Below are 17839 nucleotides of genomic sequence, written 5' to 3'. Positions count from 1 at the left end.
AGGGGGCTTACCCAAATGGCGTGTATTGTGACATGTTAGGCAGTGGGCAGGTCAGGAATTGTGGGCCATTCAGGAATAGGGAGCATATGAGTGAATCACAGATGTACGGGCGCACGACAGTGTTGGTCAGGCGTTTGGACTGAAGTGTGAGTAGTGCATAGGGAGATAATGGGATACAGGCTAGAGCGGTGGGTAAGGTTGTAATTTTGATGTTAGTTTTCTGAGTGTTTGGGAACAACTGAAAAGGTTTTAATGGGGACATGTGAGACTCCCTTCCACAGTCTGCCCCTCACAGTACCTCTTCTTAATCTGTCTCTTGCCCTCTGACCCCTTCCTCTTTCCCCCAGCTATACTAGGTCACGTACCAGGAGCTAAGGTGATGAGGGAATTGGGGGTAGGGGTATCTCAGTCATTAACTGATTTTCTTTTTTTGTTTTTTAGCCTGGCACCTCTTCCTTCCTGTGTTTCATTGAGTCTGCAGCCTTGTGTGAGGATTGGGTATGCTCTCATGAGGCAGAAGTATGGGGAATCGGGGGTCTGATCATTGCTTATGTGAACATCAGCAGTTCTCCTTGTTTTCTGCTCAGTGTGTTACTCATGCTCCCTGAAAGACTTGGTGCCTCCAATTCCTGAGCCTTTCTGGAGTTCTGCCAGGTTTTCCGGCTTGCCTTCCACTGATGCCCATCTACCAGCCTTGGCTTCCCTGTCCTGTGTCATTTATCACTTCATCTGCTTTCCACCTCTTCAGACTTTCACCTATCTTCTGGTTTCATGAAAGAGAGAGTTGGTGTTTCTATTTCCTTTTATTGTCATTTTGGGATGAATCTTGAGGGAAAAAGGAGACGTCTTCAAACCAGAAGTCCCATTCTTCATCATTGCCTAGCATCTAGTGGATTTTTTCCCTTTGTAGTACTTAGTGGGCTCTTGTTAATTAACTAAAGCACTAAAGACTCTTAAGGAAAGTCTGAGTAAGAAGTCAGTAGTGGTGGGACAGTGGGAATATATGCGACAGCTGCATGAGCGGCTGGTTGAATGTGGGGTCAGGAAGCAGGAGGAGTTTGAGGAGGTTTTTCAGCTTTGGCAATTTGTAATTGGTAGTCTCTTCTTGTTTTTAAGGCAGCTATTGTTGGGTTTGCTTGTGACAGGTTACAAAGGTCGGCAATGGGCCTGCATTCCTATATAAATACTTTTACCAGCACAGTCTCTGTTCTTGGAACTTGACAGAATCAGTTCAGGAGCTTCACTAATAAGATGCACACTATGATGTCTAGATACATAGTTGAAGCATTAATAGGCATTACAAATAAAATGACCTCAGAACCATGTAGCAAGTGAAGTGATGTAGCTTGTCTTATTTAAAGTAAGAAATTCTGAAGTAGAATAAAGTGGTGTGATAGAAACATATGCATCTTTATCCTTAACACATAAGACCCATATTTTATCAGATTATCATCATGTAAAGTGAAAAAAGTTAAATCCTTAGTGTATTATGCATTTTGTAAGCAGCTGTGTAATAGGACGGAAAATGTCAGTGCAACAAGTGTTTGAAAATGTCTGCTTTGGTGTGATTTCAGTGAGGAGGACATGTACCGTGCTGCAGATGAAATAGAAAAGGAGAAAGAATTGCTTATACATGAAAGAGGGGCATCAGGTATGTTTGGAATTGTTTTATTTATAGAGTTCTTATTTATAGCAGAAAATGCAGTTAAATCAGTATATTCGTTTTCATAAAATACTAATGTGTACTTCTTAGGAAATATTCTTATGTACATGGTCTTATCAGTATTGATTATTTGTTTTGGTGAGGTATGTTTAGAGACTATTGTTGCCTGAGGTTTTTAAATTTTAATGCAAGCATTCCCTCTGCATTCTTTACATTCATATCATTTTTTGCATCTGTGAGGATTATTTTGTTTAATCTCTTGATACCATCCTCTCTCTGTTCTTGATTTCCTTATATTCTTAGAGGGAGGGTTCAGATTTGAAGTGCATTTTTCATTTCAAATGGAAAGACTTCACTGAGAAACTGGCTGTACGCATCTTTGTATGCAGATGGCCATATGAATGTGGTTAAGTAATAAGAAAGACGGTGTTGGGATCAGTAGCACAGAGTCTCATCGTTTTGTGATTTCATGTCTGTGTTTTTCTTGTCTTGCCTGATCTTACTCCTACTAGGACCCATTGCTCCTGGAGTGAGGTGTTACTCCTGGCCCCCTCCGCTGGTCCATGGAGACTTGGCTGGCAAGGTTGCATGTGATGTACATCCTTAGTTCCCTGACTGCCCTCATGCAGGAGCCGCATAGGGATACTCCATGAATAATCACAAGTGGCATTTTCTCTCTCATTATATGACTAATGTATAAGAAGACTATAAAAAAGGTTATGGAAAAATGGAATTAAAAGATAGAAGGCTGGGTGTGGTAGATCATACCTGTAATCCCAGCACTTGGGGAGGCGGAGGTGGGTGGATTGCTTGAGTCCAGGAGTTTGAGACCAGTCTGGGCAAACAAGGAGACCCTGTTTCTACTAAAAATACAAAAATTAGTCAGGCGTGGTGGTGCATGCTTATGGTGCCAGCTACTCAGGAGGCTATGGTGGGAAGACCACTTCAGCCTGGGAGTTTGAGGCTGTAGTGAACCATGATTGTACTGCTGCACTCCACCCTGGGTAACAGCGAGACCCTGTCTCAAAAAACAAACAAACAAACAAACAAAAATATATATATATGTATGTATAAAAACTTTGTTTCTCAGCATAAGCTCCATCAGTTTCAAGCCACTTTTAAATGATGATACCAGCCATTTGTTGAACTCATCCTTAAAGAACTGACAGGCCTGGGAATTTAATGATGTGAATGCAGTCTTTTTTACATTACAAGCTGAAGAAAAATGTGTTTCCTTTTTTAAAGGCTTCTTAAGATTAGGAAACAAAAGGAAGTCAGAAGGAGCCAAATCAGGACTGTACGGTGGATGCTTAATGATTTCTCATCAAAACTCTTGCCCTTGTTTGAGAGGAAGGAGTAGGAGCATTGTTGTGATGGAGAAGGACTCTTGGTGAAGCTTTCTCTGGCATTTTTCTGCTGAAGATTTTGCTTTCTCAGAACACTGTCAGAATAAGCAGATGTTAATTGTCCTTTGGCCCTTCAGAAAGTCAACAAACAAAATACTTCAACATCCCAAAAACCTGTTGCCCTGACCTTTGCTCTTGACCAGTCTGCTTCTGTTTTGACTGGACTCCTTCCACCTCTTGGTGGCCATGGCTTGGGTTGTGCTTTGTCTTCAGGATCGTACTGGTGAAGCCAGGTTTCATCTCCCATTACAATTCTTTGAAGAAATGCTTTGGGGTCTTGATCCCACTTGTTTAAAATTTCCTTTGAAAGCTTTGCTTCTGTCAGCAGCTAATCTGGAAGCAGTGGTTTTGGCACCTATGGAGTGGAAAGTTTGCTCAACTGTAATTTTTTGGTGAGAATTATGTAAGCTGAACCAGTTGAGATGTCTATGATGTTGGCTGTTGTTTCTGCTGTTAATTGTTGGTTTTCTTCAATTAGGACACAAGCAAGGTTAATATTTTCTTCCTGAATTGATATGGATGGTCTGACACTGCAGTTTTCATCCTCAGCATCATTATGTCCCTTATGAAAACGAGTTTTCCATTTGTAAGCTGCTGATTTATTTGGGGCATTGTCCTTATAAACTGTTGATAAATCATAAGTGATTTCACCATTCTTTCACCCATGCCTCACTCTAAGGTTGATGTTTTTTTCTTGCTTTAATTTTAGCAGAACTCATGTTGCTCTAACAGGGGCTCTTTTCAAACTGATGTCTTATCTTTCTCAGTGCTTTAGACTAGATCCTGTTCATACATGTTATAAAAAGTTAGTTTGAGTTTATCATGGTACCAAAAAAAATTGAAATCCATCCACAGCTTTTTCATAAAACTCATTTTCCATGAACCTTAGAAGACCCTTGTCTGTGTTCTGGTTTTGAGAACTAGCTTCTGTTTATGGTGAACAAAAGCATTGCCATGTGTGATTAGAAACAAATGATACACAGTGTGGTTTTTATAATACTTTTTGAGCCTTACTCAAGGAATTGGTGAACACTTCACTGTGGTAGCCACAGGAGACACTCTTCATAGTGGTGTGTTCTGGGGCTTCACTGTTCCAGTCTTCCATGAAACTTCAGAGAATGCTCAGTCTCTATTGCTGTGGCTGCTCAAAATTTCATGTAGGGTGCAGCGTCCTCATTAGTCAGATTCCTAAGAAGGAAGTGCGTATTCAGCTGGTGTTTGTTACCCGCTGACAGTCCTCCACCCTATAGGCTTTCTGTTGTGATTCTCTTCTGTCTGGCATTGTATCCCACATAGGCGATCAAGCTTTATAGTGGGTCTTGTAACTCCTAGCTTTAGTCTAAGAGTGACATGGATCCCCTTACACTCCTTGCATCTCAGACCTTCTGGGTTCAGTCTCCTTTCTGAAATAATGTTCACTACCCTCTCCCCTGAAGCAGAGCCCAGACTGAGCAGTGAAAAGATTTTTTCCACCGTACCTGGGAGTCGGCAAATTATGGCTTTAAGGCCAAATCTGACTTACCACCTGGTTTTGTAAATAAAGTTTTTTCTTTCTTTCTTTTTTTGAGACAGAGTCTTGCTCTGTGGCCCAGACTGGAGTGCAATGGCATGATCTTGGCTCACTGCAACTTCTACTTCCTGGATTCAAGTGATTCTCCTGTCTCAGCCTCCTGAGTAGCTGGGATTACAGGCACATGCCATCACACCTGGCTAATTTTTGTATTTTTAGTAGAGATGGGGTTTCACTATGTTGGTCAGATTGGTCTCTAACTTCTGACCTCGTGATCCGCCTGCTTCGGCCTCCCAAAGTGCTGGGATTACATATTGTCTGTGGTGGCTTTCATGCGTGGTAAATTGAGTAGCTGTGACAGAAACCTTATGGCCCTCAAAGCCTTAACTTATTTCCTATCTGACCCATTACAGACAAAGATTGAGATTCCTGTCTTATTCTACCCTCTGTTTGAGAGTCCCTGCTTTCTGGAGGGGTTTCAGTTTTAACTTCCCATCTTCTGGGGGTCTGATTCTTGTCTTTGTCACCCGTGTGGTGGTTAAAGATCAAACCTCTTGGTTATTTCAACTCCTGGCTTTACCACTCTGGTTTTCAATTTCCTTATTTTTCTATTTTTTATTTTCTTGCCATTCGAAATGTCCTCTTTTGAAAACGGCAGAGTCTATGTAGTTTGCAACTAAAGAAAGGTGCTGTTTAACTCCTTAAACTGCTTGAGGTCAGGTTTAACCTTGTCCTTCATCTCAGCTCTTAGCCTGGTACCTGGCATGTAGTAGCCATAGAGGACCACAGCAGAATGGGAATTCAGGTATTTGATGCTGCCAGCTGTGCTGGTACTCATTTTCCCAACCCTCACAGCTCCACGTAGGCCTCTGGTTCAGCACTTGACTATGGCCTGTGGCTTGGTCTCTTGGCCTGTGTGAGGCCTTGTGCCTCCTCTCCTTAGTCCTGAGGTATTGGGCTTGCCCCACTCTGTTCAGGTGGCCAGGTCTTATCTTGATGTGCACAGGAATGAGTACTGCAGGGAGGAGAGCAGGAATGTAGACTTCCTTTCCAGGAGGCCCTTTCTAAGCTGGACATGTGCTTTCTGTTCAGGCTCATAAACCTACCTGGAGGAAAAATGTGGACCGATAAGTGTCCTGACTCTGGATGTTTGCATTTCTTCCCTTTTGGGCAGGTGAATGGAAAGACAGATACATGAGAATGCATCCATTCACCAAGTAGACATGCAAAAAGTATTTCTTGAATTAAAATAAAAGAAGAAGATTCTTTAAGGATTGGTAGCATTGGTCTTCATTGTCTCTATTTATTATACCTCAGGAGCCTGCTTCACTTTTAAGTAATCCCAATGTATGCCACAAATAAATATGTTATGTTATCTGTGTATGTATTATTTCCCCTTCTATGTAAAAGATTACTTTTCTTTATAAAAAGATTCACAATGAGATTTAAAAAAATTGTCAGTCCTTAAGAATTTACCTAAAAAAATTAAAAAAAAAATTTACCTAAACTGCAAGGAGGATTTTGTGCTCCTAATCATCCTAGTGTCCATCAATCACACCCTGGTTTATAAGCGCTTGTTGTCTTTTCTTCAGTAATCCGTAAGGCCCTTGAGGATAGAACCCTGTCTTCATCACCTTGTATTCTCAGTTCCTAGCTCAGTGTTTGGTACATTTTAGACACTCAGTAAATATTTGTTGAATTTAGTTGAATAAAACATTTATTTCATGTACAACTTGCTCAGGAGTAAATATGTTGTAAGGTACTTCCGTATTTACATTCTAAAATCATTGCTAGCAGCTATACCTTAAATAATTTAAAAAGGAAGTTGAGACGTGTCAAAGAATTTACCTCCTTTTCTTCCTAAAATGCACATGCTTATATGCACACTTGCGTGTATATGCATGTACCACAGAAACCCCAAACCGTATTAGGAAAATCTAAAGACTTTTTTTTTTTTTTAACTATAACATTTGTCTGATGGTGAGTTGTATTTTTAATTTTGGGGGATGTGTTGTTAGAGTCAGGTGAGGTCTGTGGATTAACAGACATGGAGAGTTCTGTTAGTTTCCTGTTTATTATTGACTACTTATGGCTTTTTGGGATCAGGGTAGGACATAAATACATCAAGATAATTAAATGTAATTTTTGTGATAGTAGGTGTTGTTTCTTTGTAAAATGGTTATAAAAAACTGATTACTCATTTTTAGACGTCTTTTTATCATAGTTCGAACTGTCACATCTTTAATTTGATTAGAAAAGTATTCATGAGCACTTGTGTGTCAGTGCAGCTCCAGATGCTGAGGACATAACACAGCTGAGAAACAAAACAAAGTCCCTGCCCTCAAGGAGCTTGTGTTTTACTGTATTTTTGTATGGGTGTGTATGTGTGTGGCGGGGTGGGGGTGGTATAGAAAAATATTTCAGGTATTGATGAGTGCTAAGAAGAAAAACCAAATAGTATAAAAGGAATAGAGACCAAAAGTGTGTGTGATATTATAACACAAGGTGCCTGCTGACCCTGGAGCAGAGGCCTGCATGGAGGGAGGGAGCAGCGCTGCAGGTGTGGGGAAGAGCAAGCCAGGTATGCTGGAGAGTATTGGGAGGCTGTAGCCCTGTTAGTGTGGGGAATGGTGGGAGCAGAGACCAGAGAGGCAGAGAGGGGACTGTATGAGGAATAAGGCCATGAGACAGGAGCCTCTGGAGCTCTGTGAGCCCAGGAGTGATCAATACCATCTGACTCATGTTTAGATGTGTCATCCTGGCTAGCTACCATGTGGCGAATGGTCTAGAGAGTGTGGTGACAAGGGACACCCATTGGGAGACCATCGTGGTTATCTAGGGGTGAGGTAATGGTGGTCTGGACCAGGGGGTAGGCAGTGGTTGAATTCTGGATTTTTTGGCATGAAGAAAGAAAATGAAGAGGGAAGGGTAACCCCCAACTAAAGCAGTATTCTGATTATGCTTTGATTTATTATTTGCTTTTTTCTTTTAATTCTTTAACAGAACCAAGATTAAGTGTAGCTCCTGAAATGGATATCATGGACTACTGCAAAAAAGAATGGAGGGGAAATACACAGAAAGCAACATGTATGAAAAAGGTATAACACAGATGCACATATTTCAGGTCTTTCAAATAGTCTGTCGTAAGTTGTTTAATATGTCATTTGATATTTTTAGACATTAGTTAAGATGACTGCTATAGACTTTATTATTGATGTTCTAATTTTAGAGATAAGGAAATAGACTCCAAAGAAAGGGCTTTAAGTCACAATATTAATATAGAATCAGCATCAGTTACTCAGTAACTTAATTTCTTTGAAAAACATCTGACTCTGCTGTTCAGATAGGGCCAGCCATTGGTTATCCTCTTGGGGCCATTTGGGAATGCCCTGGTGTTGTAAAATAAAAGCCTCAGGGATACCTCAGGCCTATTCCACAGTCCTGCTTCCCACAGCACATTGGGTTTGCTTACACACCCGACAGTCCTGGGGCCTAGAACCTTCTTGCACTCCCTACACAGGAAAATCAGGAATTACTTCTGTCATTTAAGGTGTCCCAGGAGCTGCCCCCTCCCAATCTCATTGCATAGTTTGGTGACTCGAAGATAGTCCCAAGGCTGTCGGATGACATTGGGGACTCGTATGATGTGGTCCTGCTGTGGCTCTTTGGGCCGGTTCATTACTCAGCTCACACACCTGGCCAACATACACTATACAGCTGATCAAGCACCAGACCCTATGGTCTCGACCCTCAGATATACACCAAATCCAATATTATCAGTAGGATGAACCATGTGAATAGCTCAAAAACAGTCAAATAGCAGATTTAACCCAAGACTTCCATGACCTCCTGAAGCCTCTGGGTTTATCTTTTGCTCTGGGTTTTTCTCTTGGGATTATTTACATTATGAATTTGAATGCACTTTTAAATGAGAGATACTGACCATTATATTTAATAGAAATATTTTGAAAATTTTTAATTAGGATTTTAAAGTTTTAAATTTTTGAATATTTAGTCTTTTCCTTAGAGCTCTTTTTTATAGAAATTATTGCTCATTTTTCAGCATGTACCTCAATTGCCCATGGGCTGACCTTAGTGAAAATCTAGCTGCCATTTATAAAGCTCTGAGAGCAGATGATAGCTCTCTGCAAATCCGATATGTAGATGCTTTGTGTTTTTAGGCACTTGTTAGAGAACTCAATTATGAAACACCTGGGACTCTTAGTTCCTGCCAGAGGTTAAGAACATTTATATTTTTGCTGACTATGCTATTGGTCACTTGCAGATTTTCCAACCTCTAGCCCTATATCATCAGGACCCGTGGCAGTAATTAGATCATCTCAGATGCCTGAAAACAGCTTTCACCTCCGTTCTATTTTAGTCCTTATTTGTGTAATTGTCTATTTTTGTTTTGAATATTCTTTAGAAGGTAAGTTTATACAAAGCCAGATTTAATTTTATTCTGATATAGCATGAGTAATTTATGCATTTGGAAAGGTACAATTGCAGTTGAATTTGCCATCATAAGTATTCTGGGGTAATTGAGGTTTACCGTAAGCAAGAAGTGCATAATTATTAGTAGGTGCGATTCTGCCTGATGGAACCTTATGTGTCGCAGTGGTTAGACCACTGAATAAAAATGCAACTCTCAAAATGTTATTATTGGGGAAAAAAGTACTTTTATATTCACTTAAAACATTATCCTATGACTTGAACCTTGAAAACAGCTAATGATGAGGTTCTAGTACCTAGACACCCAGGACAGAGGTGGTCTGCATTACACCCACTCCTTGATGCGGATGCCACTTCTTTCTTTATGTGAATGCAGGGTAGGAAGTGGGTCTTGAGTGACTGTCAAGGAAGAGTGGGATGAGTTAAGGGGCTGACTGGACTCAGGGCCAGGGAGGTGACAGGCACTTAAGTCAATCCCAAGGACTGTGCATGTGTCTAGCTGGAGAAGCCAGGCACGATGCATGCTGGGGGACCAGAGTCACTAGGATTTTATGGTGTCTTTACAGGGTACATTTCAGAATATTCCATTTGGATTGCTATTTTTGAGTGCCCAAGAATGTCACTGAACATTTTCATTTCCTTGTTTCACTTCCAGACTGAGTGAGAGTGACACTTCATTTCGCTTAAAAAAAGAAAAAAAGGCCGGGCATGGTGGCTCATGTCTGTAATCCCTGCACTTTGGGAGGCCGAGGCAGGTGGATCACCTGAGGTCAGGAGCTCGAGATCAGCCTGGCCAACATGATGAAACCCCGTCTCTACTAAAAATACAAAAAATTAGCTGGGCGTGGTGGTGCGTGCCTGTAATCCTAGCTACTCAGGAGACTGAGGTAGGAAAATTGCTTGAACCCAGGAGGTTGCAGTGAGCCAAGATTGTGCCACTGCACTCCAGCCTGGGGCAACAAGAGTTAAACTCCATCTCAAAAAAAAAAAAAAAAAGATAAAGAAAAAGAAAAGCCTAACAGAATTATTTTTCAGCCATCTCCTGGCATATAGACTTTTATATATACATGCACATACACACAGCACCCCACCCCTCACACTGCCTCCCTTTGTTTTTTAGAAACTTGAGGTTTTTCTGTATTTTCTTAATATGAAGATATAAACTTAGTTTGTCTCTCTTTTTTCTTGCCTTTTTGTTAAAGAGTTTAGGGTCACTTAAAACACAGATTAAACCCTTCAAAATGTTGGTTGTCAGTGAGTAAATGTTAAAACAATTGCCTAGAAAGGGACATAAAGCTCCAACATTGGGCATCTTCCCAGCGATCCCAGGCCAAGTGTTTTCCACAGGAATGAATCTTTCTCTGCTATCGCAAGTTAGTAATGACCATTTTGAATTCTTTCATGCCTTTTCCCAGGGCTATGAGGAGGTTTCTCAGAAGTTCACCTCTATACGGCGAGTCCGTGGTGATAATTACTGTGCACTGAGGGCCACGCTGTTCCAGGCCATGAGCCAGGCTGCTGGGCTGCCACCCTGGCTGCAGGACCCAGAGCTCACGCTGGTACGCTGCTGCTGCAGGTTTGAGTCCAAAATGTTTCAAACAATTTTTGTGAGAAAACTTTCCCTTTCTGTCTGTGCTCCCTGCTAGTATCGTCTGTAGTATCACGTCAGCATTTGGGTTTGTTCAGTTTTGTGTGGCTGGGATGATTTCACATAGTAAAATGACCAAAAATAACTGATGTTTCCCAGAAGGGAAAAATGATAAAATTTATGTGAACAGTTTAGTTGAATTAGAGCACAGATGTTTGTAAAAAGCACTATTGTAAAAACAGTTAGATTTCAATTTTGGTGTTTATATTAAGTTGGCTGCATATTTTACTATTTGAGAACCTGCTAGGGATTTAGAATACACGTTTCTTTAGTTTTTAGCTATAATTCAATAAATTAGTACCTTTGGCAAAGTGTGAGAATTGGCTTAATAGGTGGCTGAATAGCAACACTAGAAGAGAGATGATTACTGTCCCATGGAGTGGGGCTTCCTGAGGAGCTGAGAATCAGCCTGTCCCAGGCCCAGCCCTCTTTAGTGTTTAAATGTACCACATGGCAGACATGCCCTGGGAAGTCATGTGTCTGCATGTCCTGACGTGCATAAAGTCACATAGTCGGGTGGGTGATAGTTTCAGGGTTATGGTCAGAAATGGTTGGTCAGAGATAGCAATATACCCATGTAACAAACCTGCACATGTACCTTCTGTATCTAAAATAAAAGTGGAATTAAAAAAAAAGAAAGAAATGACCACAGCCACCCAACGTTCAACAGTGGTGACCACCCTGCTCAGTCAGCAGCCATTAACATCAAAGCAAGACCCTCCACCAGCAGAAAGATGACAACTTGCTAAAGGCCCAGATGATCATTAGCTTTTTTTTTTAACCAACAAAATATTTTTAAATTAAAAAGAAATGACGGTATGACATTAACTGGAAGAAAATTGAAAGTCTTATGCTTAAATTAAAGAAATCCAAAACCTGGAAGTGCTAGCTGTGGGAGATTGGCCTTATAGCAATTTATGAAAAGAAGGGAAAAGATGATAGGATTTTAACTGATTGCAAGCCCACTGTGATCCTGCATGAAGTGTGATGGACAGCAATGATCACAAAGCGATAGCTAAATTTTATTTTTATTATTTTCATTTTTTTGATATTAAGCAAAAAGACCAGCCTGGCTGCATTTTAAAAGGAATGATTCTAAGAATTAGGCAATGACAGCCCCACATTGAGTGACAGCCCCACCTTGAACTGGGCTGGTCAGAGCCCGTCTCCAGCTTGGTGCCTGTATCCTCCACAGATGGAAATGTGGCCAGGATGGTTCATCGCATTCTGGGAGCAGTTGAAGGAGCTGGGGTATTTTCCTAGAATAAAGAAGACTTTTAGAAGAACTTATTATTGGCTAAGCTAGAGGTGTTTTAGGTAGATGAGAGATCACATGTTCCAAAGGGCAAAACCAGGACTGATGGTTGGATGATATTGCCCATCTGTTCCACGATTATTTAATAAACCAGTATAAAATTGGCATACCTATACCAACTGTTAAAATGACATCTGGAGCCAAGTGTGGTGGTACCTGTAGTATTAGCTACTCAGGAGGCTGGGATGGGAGGATCACTTGAGTCAGGAGTTCAAGGCCAGCCTGGGGACCATAAGGAGATCCCTTAATGTTGAGGAGCCTATTAAAAAAAAACAAAACCAGCATCTGGGAAATATATTTTCTCCCGTGCAAAGATGTATGCCATCTTAAACAGATATTTTAGTATTAGCTTATTTCTTTCATATAGAGACAAGAGAAATGGATATACTAGGCTGTTTTTTCTTTTGTAAATGATGACATTAATTAGTAAAATATCTCAGAATTGTTTGTCAGTTGGCAAAAGCATTCCTATGATTGAATATAAGACCCAGCTAGAGAAGCAAACAATGATTTCACTGTTTTTGCTTTGCTTTGTTTTAACTTCTGTGCTTGACAACTGTAGCTAAATATGTCACAATTTCTAGATTGTGGTGGCGTGTGCCTATAGTCTTAGGTACTCAGGAGGCTGTGCCTGACAACTGTAGCTATATTATATTAATCTACAAATCTATATTTCTAGATTGTGACTAATATCCTCTTCAATTTTAGGCAAAGTTTTCCTTTTGAGGCTTTGCCTTTAAGGAACCGTTTAGATTTATGGACTTACTTGACACTAAATTTGCATTTTTATACTTTCTGAGCATCTGGTATAAACAGTGTCCTAAGTAATTAATTAAGCATATAAAATTGCTTGAAAAAAGTAAAGTACAATGTCCCCCCGCCCTTTTTTTTTTTTTTTTTTTTTTGCTAGCAAGTTGTATTTGAATAACATCTGCCATATTAAAAATAGTCTGGGTAGATTACATTCAAACTCTTATCACTGTTAGAGTACGTTGTATGAGTGAGTGGTGGGGTTTTAAGGTGGTTTTTCTGACTTAATTTGAGTACTGTGAAAATAGTTAAAAAATTCTTAAGTGTTATTTTCAGTTTCTTTTCTATGTGTATCAGCTATTACATTTTTCTGGGAGCATAATTTAACTACTTGGTCCCTGTGGTTTGGTTTTTGTTACCTAGTTTTTGTTGAATGCCAGGAGGTGTCTGTCAAAGAGAGAAAACACAGTGTACCTGTGTGTGGGTTTGGTATTTATGTTTATTAAACTTTGGGTCTAAATGTCAGCTGAAGAATGACTTTGTTCTTTCCTTGCTCTCGTGCAGCTAAAGGACTTGTCCTTGTTTTGCTGTTCCAGCCCTTAGCAATTTAACATAGTTTGAAAACTTCCTTCACCCAGTTCATTTTGTGGTATCATGTCTGAGACATGATTGGATGACAAATTCAAATTCAGCTCATGCTTTGTGTCTGAGGGGCCAGTGAAGGAAGGAAAGAACCCATGAGCTTAGTCTGGTTGTGCAAATCTCTCAGGTGTCCTGCAGGTCCTCCTGTGGATACCTTATTAGCCAGATCGTGTCCTCCATCACTGCTTCCCTGAGATTTGATGGAGCCCTAAATGTTGACCTGACAGAATTCCAGACCAACCTGGTGCCCTATCCTCACATCCACTTCCCTCTGGCCACATATGCCCCTGTCATCTCTGCTGAGAAAGCCTACCATGAACAGCTTTCTGTAGCAGAGATCACCAATGCTTGCTTTGAGCCAGCCAACCAGATGGTGAAATGTGACCCTTGCCATGGTAAATACCTGGCTTGCTGCCTGTTGTACCGTGGTGACGTGGTTCCCAAAGATGTCAATGCTGCCATCGCCACCATCAAGACCAAGCGCAGCATCCAGTTTGTGGATTGGTGCCCCCCTGGCTTCAAGGTTGGCATCAACTACCAGCCTACCACTGAGGTGCCTGGTGGAGACCTGGCCAAGGTACAGAGAGCTGTGTGCATGCTAAGCAACACCACAGCCATTGCTGAGGCCTGGGCTCGCCTGGACCACAAGTTTGACCTGATGTATGCCAAGCGTGCCTTTGTTCACTGGTACGTGGGTGAGGGGATGGAGGAAGGAGAGTTTTCAGAGGCCCTTGAGGACATGGCTGCCCTTGAGAAGGATTATGAGGAGGTTGGTGTGGATTCTGTTGAAGGAGAGGGTGAAGAAGAAGGCGAGGAATACTAATTATCCATTCCTTTTGGCCCTGCGGCATGTCATGCTTCCAGAATTTCAGCTTCAACTTAGCTGACAGGCATTAAAGCTTTCTGGTTAGATTGTTTTCACTCAGTTACCGTGTCTTTTCCATGTGTACCTGTAGTTTTTCCATCATGTCTCAAAGTAAAGTCATTAACTTAAAAAAAAAAAAAAAAAATCCTGTTCTCACTTTGCCCCTCATGCCCCACCCTTCCCTTGGAAGGTCCACTGTGACAAGGGCTTTGTTGAGCGAGTTAAGTGTTTCTTGCAGTGTGACTGAAGGAAATCAGGGTGGAAACTTTAGCTAGCTTTATCTGCTGCTTTTTGCAGATTGAGAGATGTTCTCTGTGGCATTTTGCTGTCTTCTCTGTCTTTTAGAACATCATTTGGTTTTAGGGTATTAAAGGTAACTGGAAAAGCTGGAGTGAGTGACTCTTCCCTTAATCTGTGCTCAGTGAAGGGGACCCGGGCTTCCTTTCTGCTGGTGCCCAGCTTTGCTGGCCTTGCTCTGTTCCCTGCCTGTGAGGCGGAGCTTTGTCCTTATTGCCGCTCTGACAGTTTGGCTGCCCCTCACCTCCTGTCATCCTGCCTGGGCTTCCTGTTTGTTGTTCCTATTTCTGTCCAGATCCCAGTCTCTGTGTTTGGCTGCAGCCAGATCATCTGACCTTCACTCCAACTATGGAGATGGCTTAGCCTGGCTAAAAAATGTGAGACAACACTTTGGTTCCTGAGAGGAACCAAAAAAATCAGATTTTTTTGTGAGTTAGTTTTAGGAATGACAAATTTTTTTTAATAGCTGTCGTGGTATCAAGAATTACAGGCATTTACTAGAGGCTGTCTTATAGTTCAGTCACAAACGAAATGACACCTAAGCTAATTAATTACCTACTTTATTCTTGAATATTTCCAATCACTGTTTCTTATTTAAATCTGTTTTTTTGCTTAACTTTTCTTCATTTTAATGAAAGTCCAGTTTTCCAGTTTGTGCTTAGCGGAAAATGAAGGCTATTCACATGTGTTCCATGTGCTGTGACCTTTGAAAGCATTTAAAGTTGTATTCACTATTTTCCTCTGAATAAATTTGACTTCATTCCTTTCTGCTGGCTTCTTTTTTTCATGCTTGGTTTTTTAAAACTGTCTTAAGGATTTCTGCATTTCCTGGAAGCATACAACCCTGAATTGTTTGACCTATGTGTGAAAGGAATAAGAAATAATTGTTTCTCTCTGTGTAGTGAGGTCTTCAGGGTCTCCTGAGTAATTCAGTTGAGTACTGCCCCTACTTTTTAGATAACTGTATACTGTCTCCAGATGCTCAGCTGGTCTTCTGGGCTTCCCTTCACCTCCTTTCCCACCTCACATCTGTGTAGCCAGTATTTTCTGCTCATTTGTAGTTCTTTGTAACCAGTTGTAATTTTAGCTTGTTGCCACTTGAGGGCACGTGAGGTTCTTGTGATAAATCTGAGAGACCAAACCGAGGGTTTTGCTGCAGCTGCCACATGTTGCTGAAACGCAGGGCAGTGTGGGTACGGAGTGGGCTGGTGCAGCTCTTAGATGGGTGGTCATTTGTTACTCTAATAAGATGAAGAGGAGAAGGCCCCCCCCACCTTAGTGAGTGATATAATTCACCATCACTGTGATCACAGTGAAAAGTAATTTACATTCCAGTTGTGGTTCTACGTTTTGTAGAAACCACCTTAGTTTCACATGATTGCTATAGGTTGAGAAGTTGCAACCAGAATTACTGTTCATGAAAGGGTCTTTTAGTCTTACATTAGAATGTAAGACTAATGGAATGGAAGATACAGCTTCATTTAAAACTGTTTTTTATTTTATGTGTTTATTTTTATTTGTTTCTTTCTTGCTATATAAAGTTTTTTTTTTTTTAAGAGATAAGAGTCTTGCTCTGTTGCTCAGGCTAAAGTACAATGGTGCAGTCATAACTAACTGTAACCTCAAACTCCTGGGCTCAAGTGATCTTCCTGCCCCAGCCTCCTGAGTAGCTGGGAATACGAGCACATGCCACTGTGCCCAGGGAATTAAAAAAAATTTTTTTTATAGCTATGGGGTCTTGCTATGTTGCCTGGATTGGCAAAACTGTATTAAAAACTGCTAAACAAGGTCAGGTTCCTCATAGGAATTGTAGGATTTAATTGTTCTTTAATGATCTGTTGAACTTTTTTTCCTTTGTAAATTTTATAGCAGTGAAGTGATACACCTATGCCCAGCCCAATTCTATGATTTTTCTCCTGACACACCAGGACTGTTGGAAGAGTCTCACTTCCTATGCTGTCATCAGTCAGATTGGGTCTCAACTTGCCTTTCAAATGCAGCTTCTGCTGATAACTAGAGGGAAACAAAATAACAAATACTCAAAGAATAAAAAAAGGGAAACCAGCATTGTAGGAGTTCAGCTGTCATTTCTTTCCTGAACTAAGTGTTCACAGCTCCCTTAACTCCTGCCTCTGATTTTCAGTTGTATGTTTTATCTTAATATATCAATTAGACAGTTAAATTAGACATAATATAATTTCTCTGAATGTTAAAACTTTGAGTATATGTGTTAACATTATTTAACAAAAAGGTCTTTTTCTACCTTTTTTGGGTAGATTCTTTTAAGTACCAGAAACTAGATTTTATTTTTCTTACTGGGTAAGGAGCAAATTTGACTTCATCCTGGACCTTCTCACATGCTCAGAAACACTGTCCTGAGCCATGTGTAGGTGGTGGTTGAGAGGCTGCATTGAGCCCTGAGCCTGAAGGTGGTGGTGTGAGGACGTGCTGTGGGCATGGCCTTAGCTCATCTGTACAACTGCTGTGGAATGTCCTGGCCATGGTTGGAGTCCTGCAAGGCAGACTGTGCTTTGGCATCTCAACCAAAAGCACCATTTCACTCCAGCAGCCCTCCTCAATGTGGTACTTTCTAAGTTCCTGACTTGTAGATTTAGGTCCTCCATCCTAAACCCGCATGACAGATTTGCAGGATTAATTCTGGAAACAAAGGTAGGTTTCATAGACTTTGTGGTTTCTTATAGCTTAGAGCATGTGGTGGATTTCTTGGAATGTTAACACCTCTTTATCTCTTTGTTTCTTGGTGTTCTAGTTACCAGAAAAACTTATAAGCAAATACAACTGGATCAGGCAATGGAAACTTGGACTGAAATTTGATGGGAAGAACGAGGACCTGGTTGATAAAATTAAAGAGTCCCTTACTCTGCTGAGGAAGAAGGTTTGGAACCTGTAGTGTCCTGTCTGATTAGAGTGAAGCTCTCATTCCTGCTTGCCTTGGAAGACCGGTTTTGGTCTTCACTCAGTGGATTTTCAAATGCTCTTGGCTGATTTTTAGGCAAAATGGTTTTAAATGAACTCAAACTCTTCCCACGAGGGCTTTGGTAAAATGGGAAGTACCAACATTATATATTCTTAGAGCAGATGCCAGGTACTAGGCATCAAATAATGAAGTATTTAACTTTCTTAAAAGGAAATCTTAACAAATATAGTCTCTGTTCCAAGTCATATTTATGTTTCAAGAATATAATTTGGTTTCTATTTCCTATACTAATATCAGTCATAGTAATTCACATTTATTGAATTGTTTCCTATTCTTGTGTTTTAAGATTCTAC

At 40.7% G+C, this 17839-nt stretch overlaps 2 protein-coding genes across 4 annotated transcripts in view; both read left to right on the top strand.

The window, feature by feature from the left end:
• OTULIN (OTU deubiquitinase with linear linkage specificity) overlaps window positions 1-17839 on the top strand; it is a 36771-nt gene that overhangs the window by 9659 nt on the left and 9273 nt on the right. The window contains exons 2-6 of one of the 3 annotated variants that reach the window (XM_017969984.5): window positions 442-498; window positions 1575-1651; window positions 7583-7677; window positions 10447-10590; window positions 17319-17444. In XM_017969984.5, coding sequence (XP_017825473.1) covers window positions 442-498; window positions 1575-1651; window positions 7583-7677; window positions 10447-10590; window positions 17319-17444 — 499 coding nt within the window. Of the gene's footprint in view, window positions 1-441; window positions 499-1574; window positions 1652-6957; window positions 7161-7582; window positions 7678-10446; window positions 10591-17318; window positions 17445-17839 lie in introns of those variants that run through there. The other 2 variants (XM_002745106.6, XM_054252323.2) reach the window with 2 other exon arrangements.
• Window positions 11875-14396, top strand: LOC103791668 (tubulin alpha-1B chain-like). The gene is made up of 2 exons (XM_035278868.3): window positions 11875-11930; window positions 13468-14396. Exons 1-2 carry the CDS (start codon window positions 11875-11877, stop codon window positions 14207-14209), a joined length of 798 nt encoding a protein of 265 aa, XP_035134759.3. The 3' UTR covers window positions 14210-14396.

This window comes from Callithrix jacchus, chromosome 2, assembly GCF_049354715.1.
Source record: "Callithrix jacchus isolate 240 chromosome 2, calJac240_pri, whole genome shotgun sequence".
NCBI lineage: Eukaryota > Metazoa > Chordata > Mammalia > Primates > Cebidae > Callithrix > Callithrix jacchus.
Note: the sequence above shows the minus strand (reverse complement) of the source record. Positions and strands in the feature narration are given on the sequence as shown.

Excerpts from the sequence above, each read along its gene's own strand:
- LOC103791668 (XM_035278868.3), top strand. The coding sequence starts at position 11,875 with ATGGAAATGTGGCCAGGATGGTTCATCGCATTCTGGGAGCAGTTGAAG. Across the intron at positions 11,931-13,467 it reads GAGCAGTTGAAGGAGCTGGG|GAAGGAAAGAACCCATGAGC; the intron begins GTATTTTCCTAG and ends GGGCCAGTGAAG.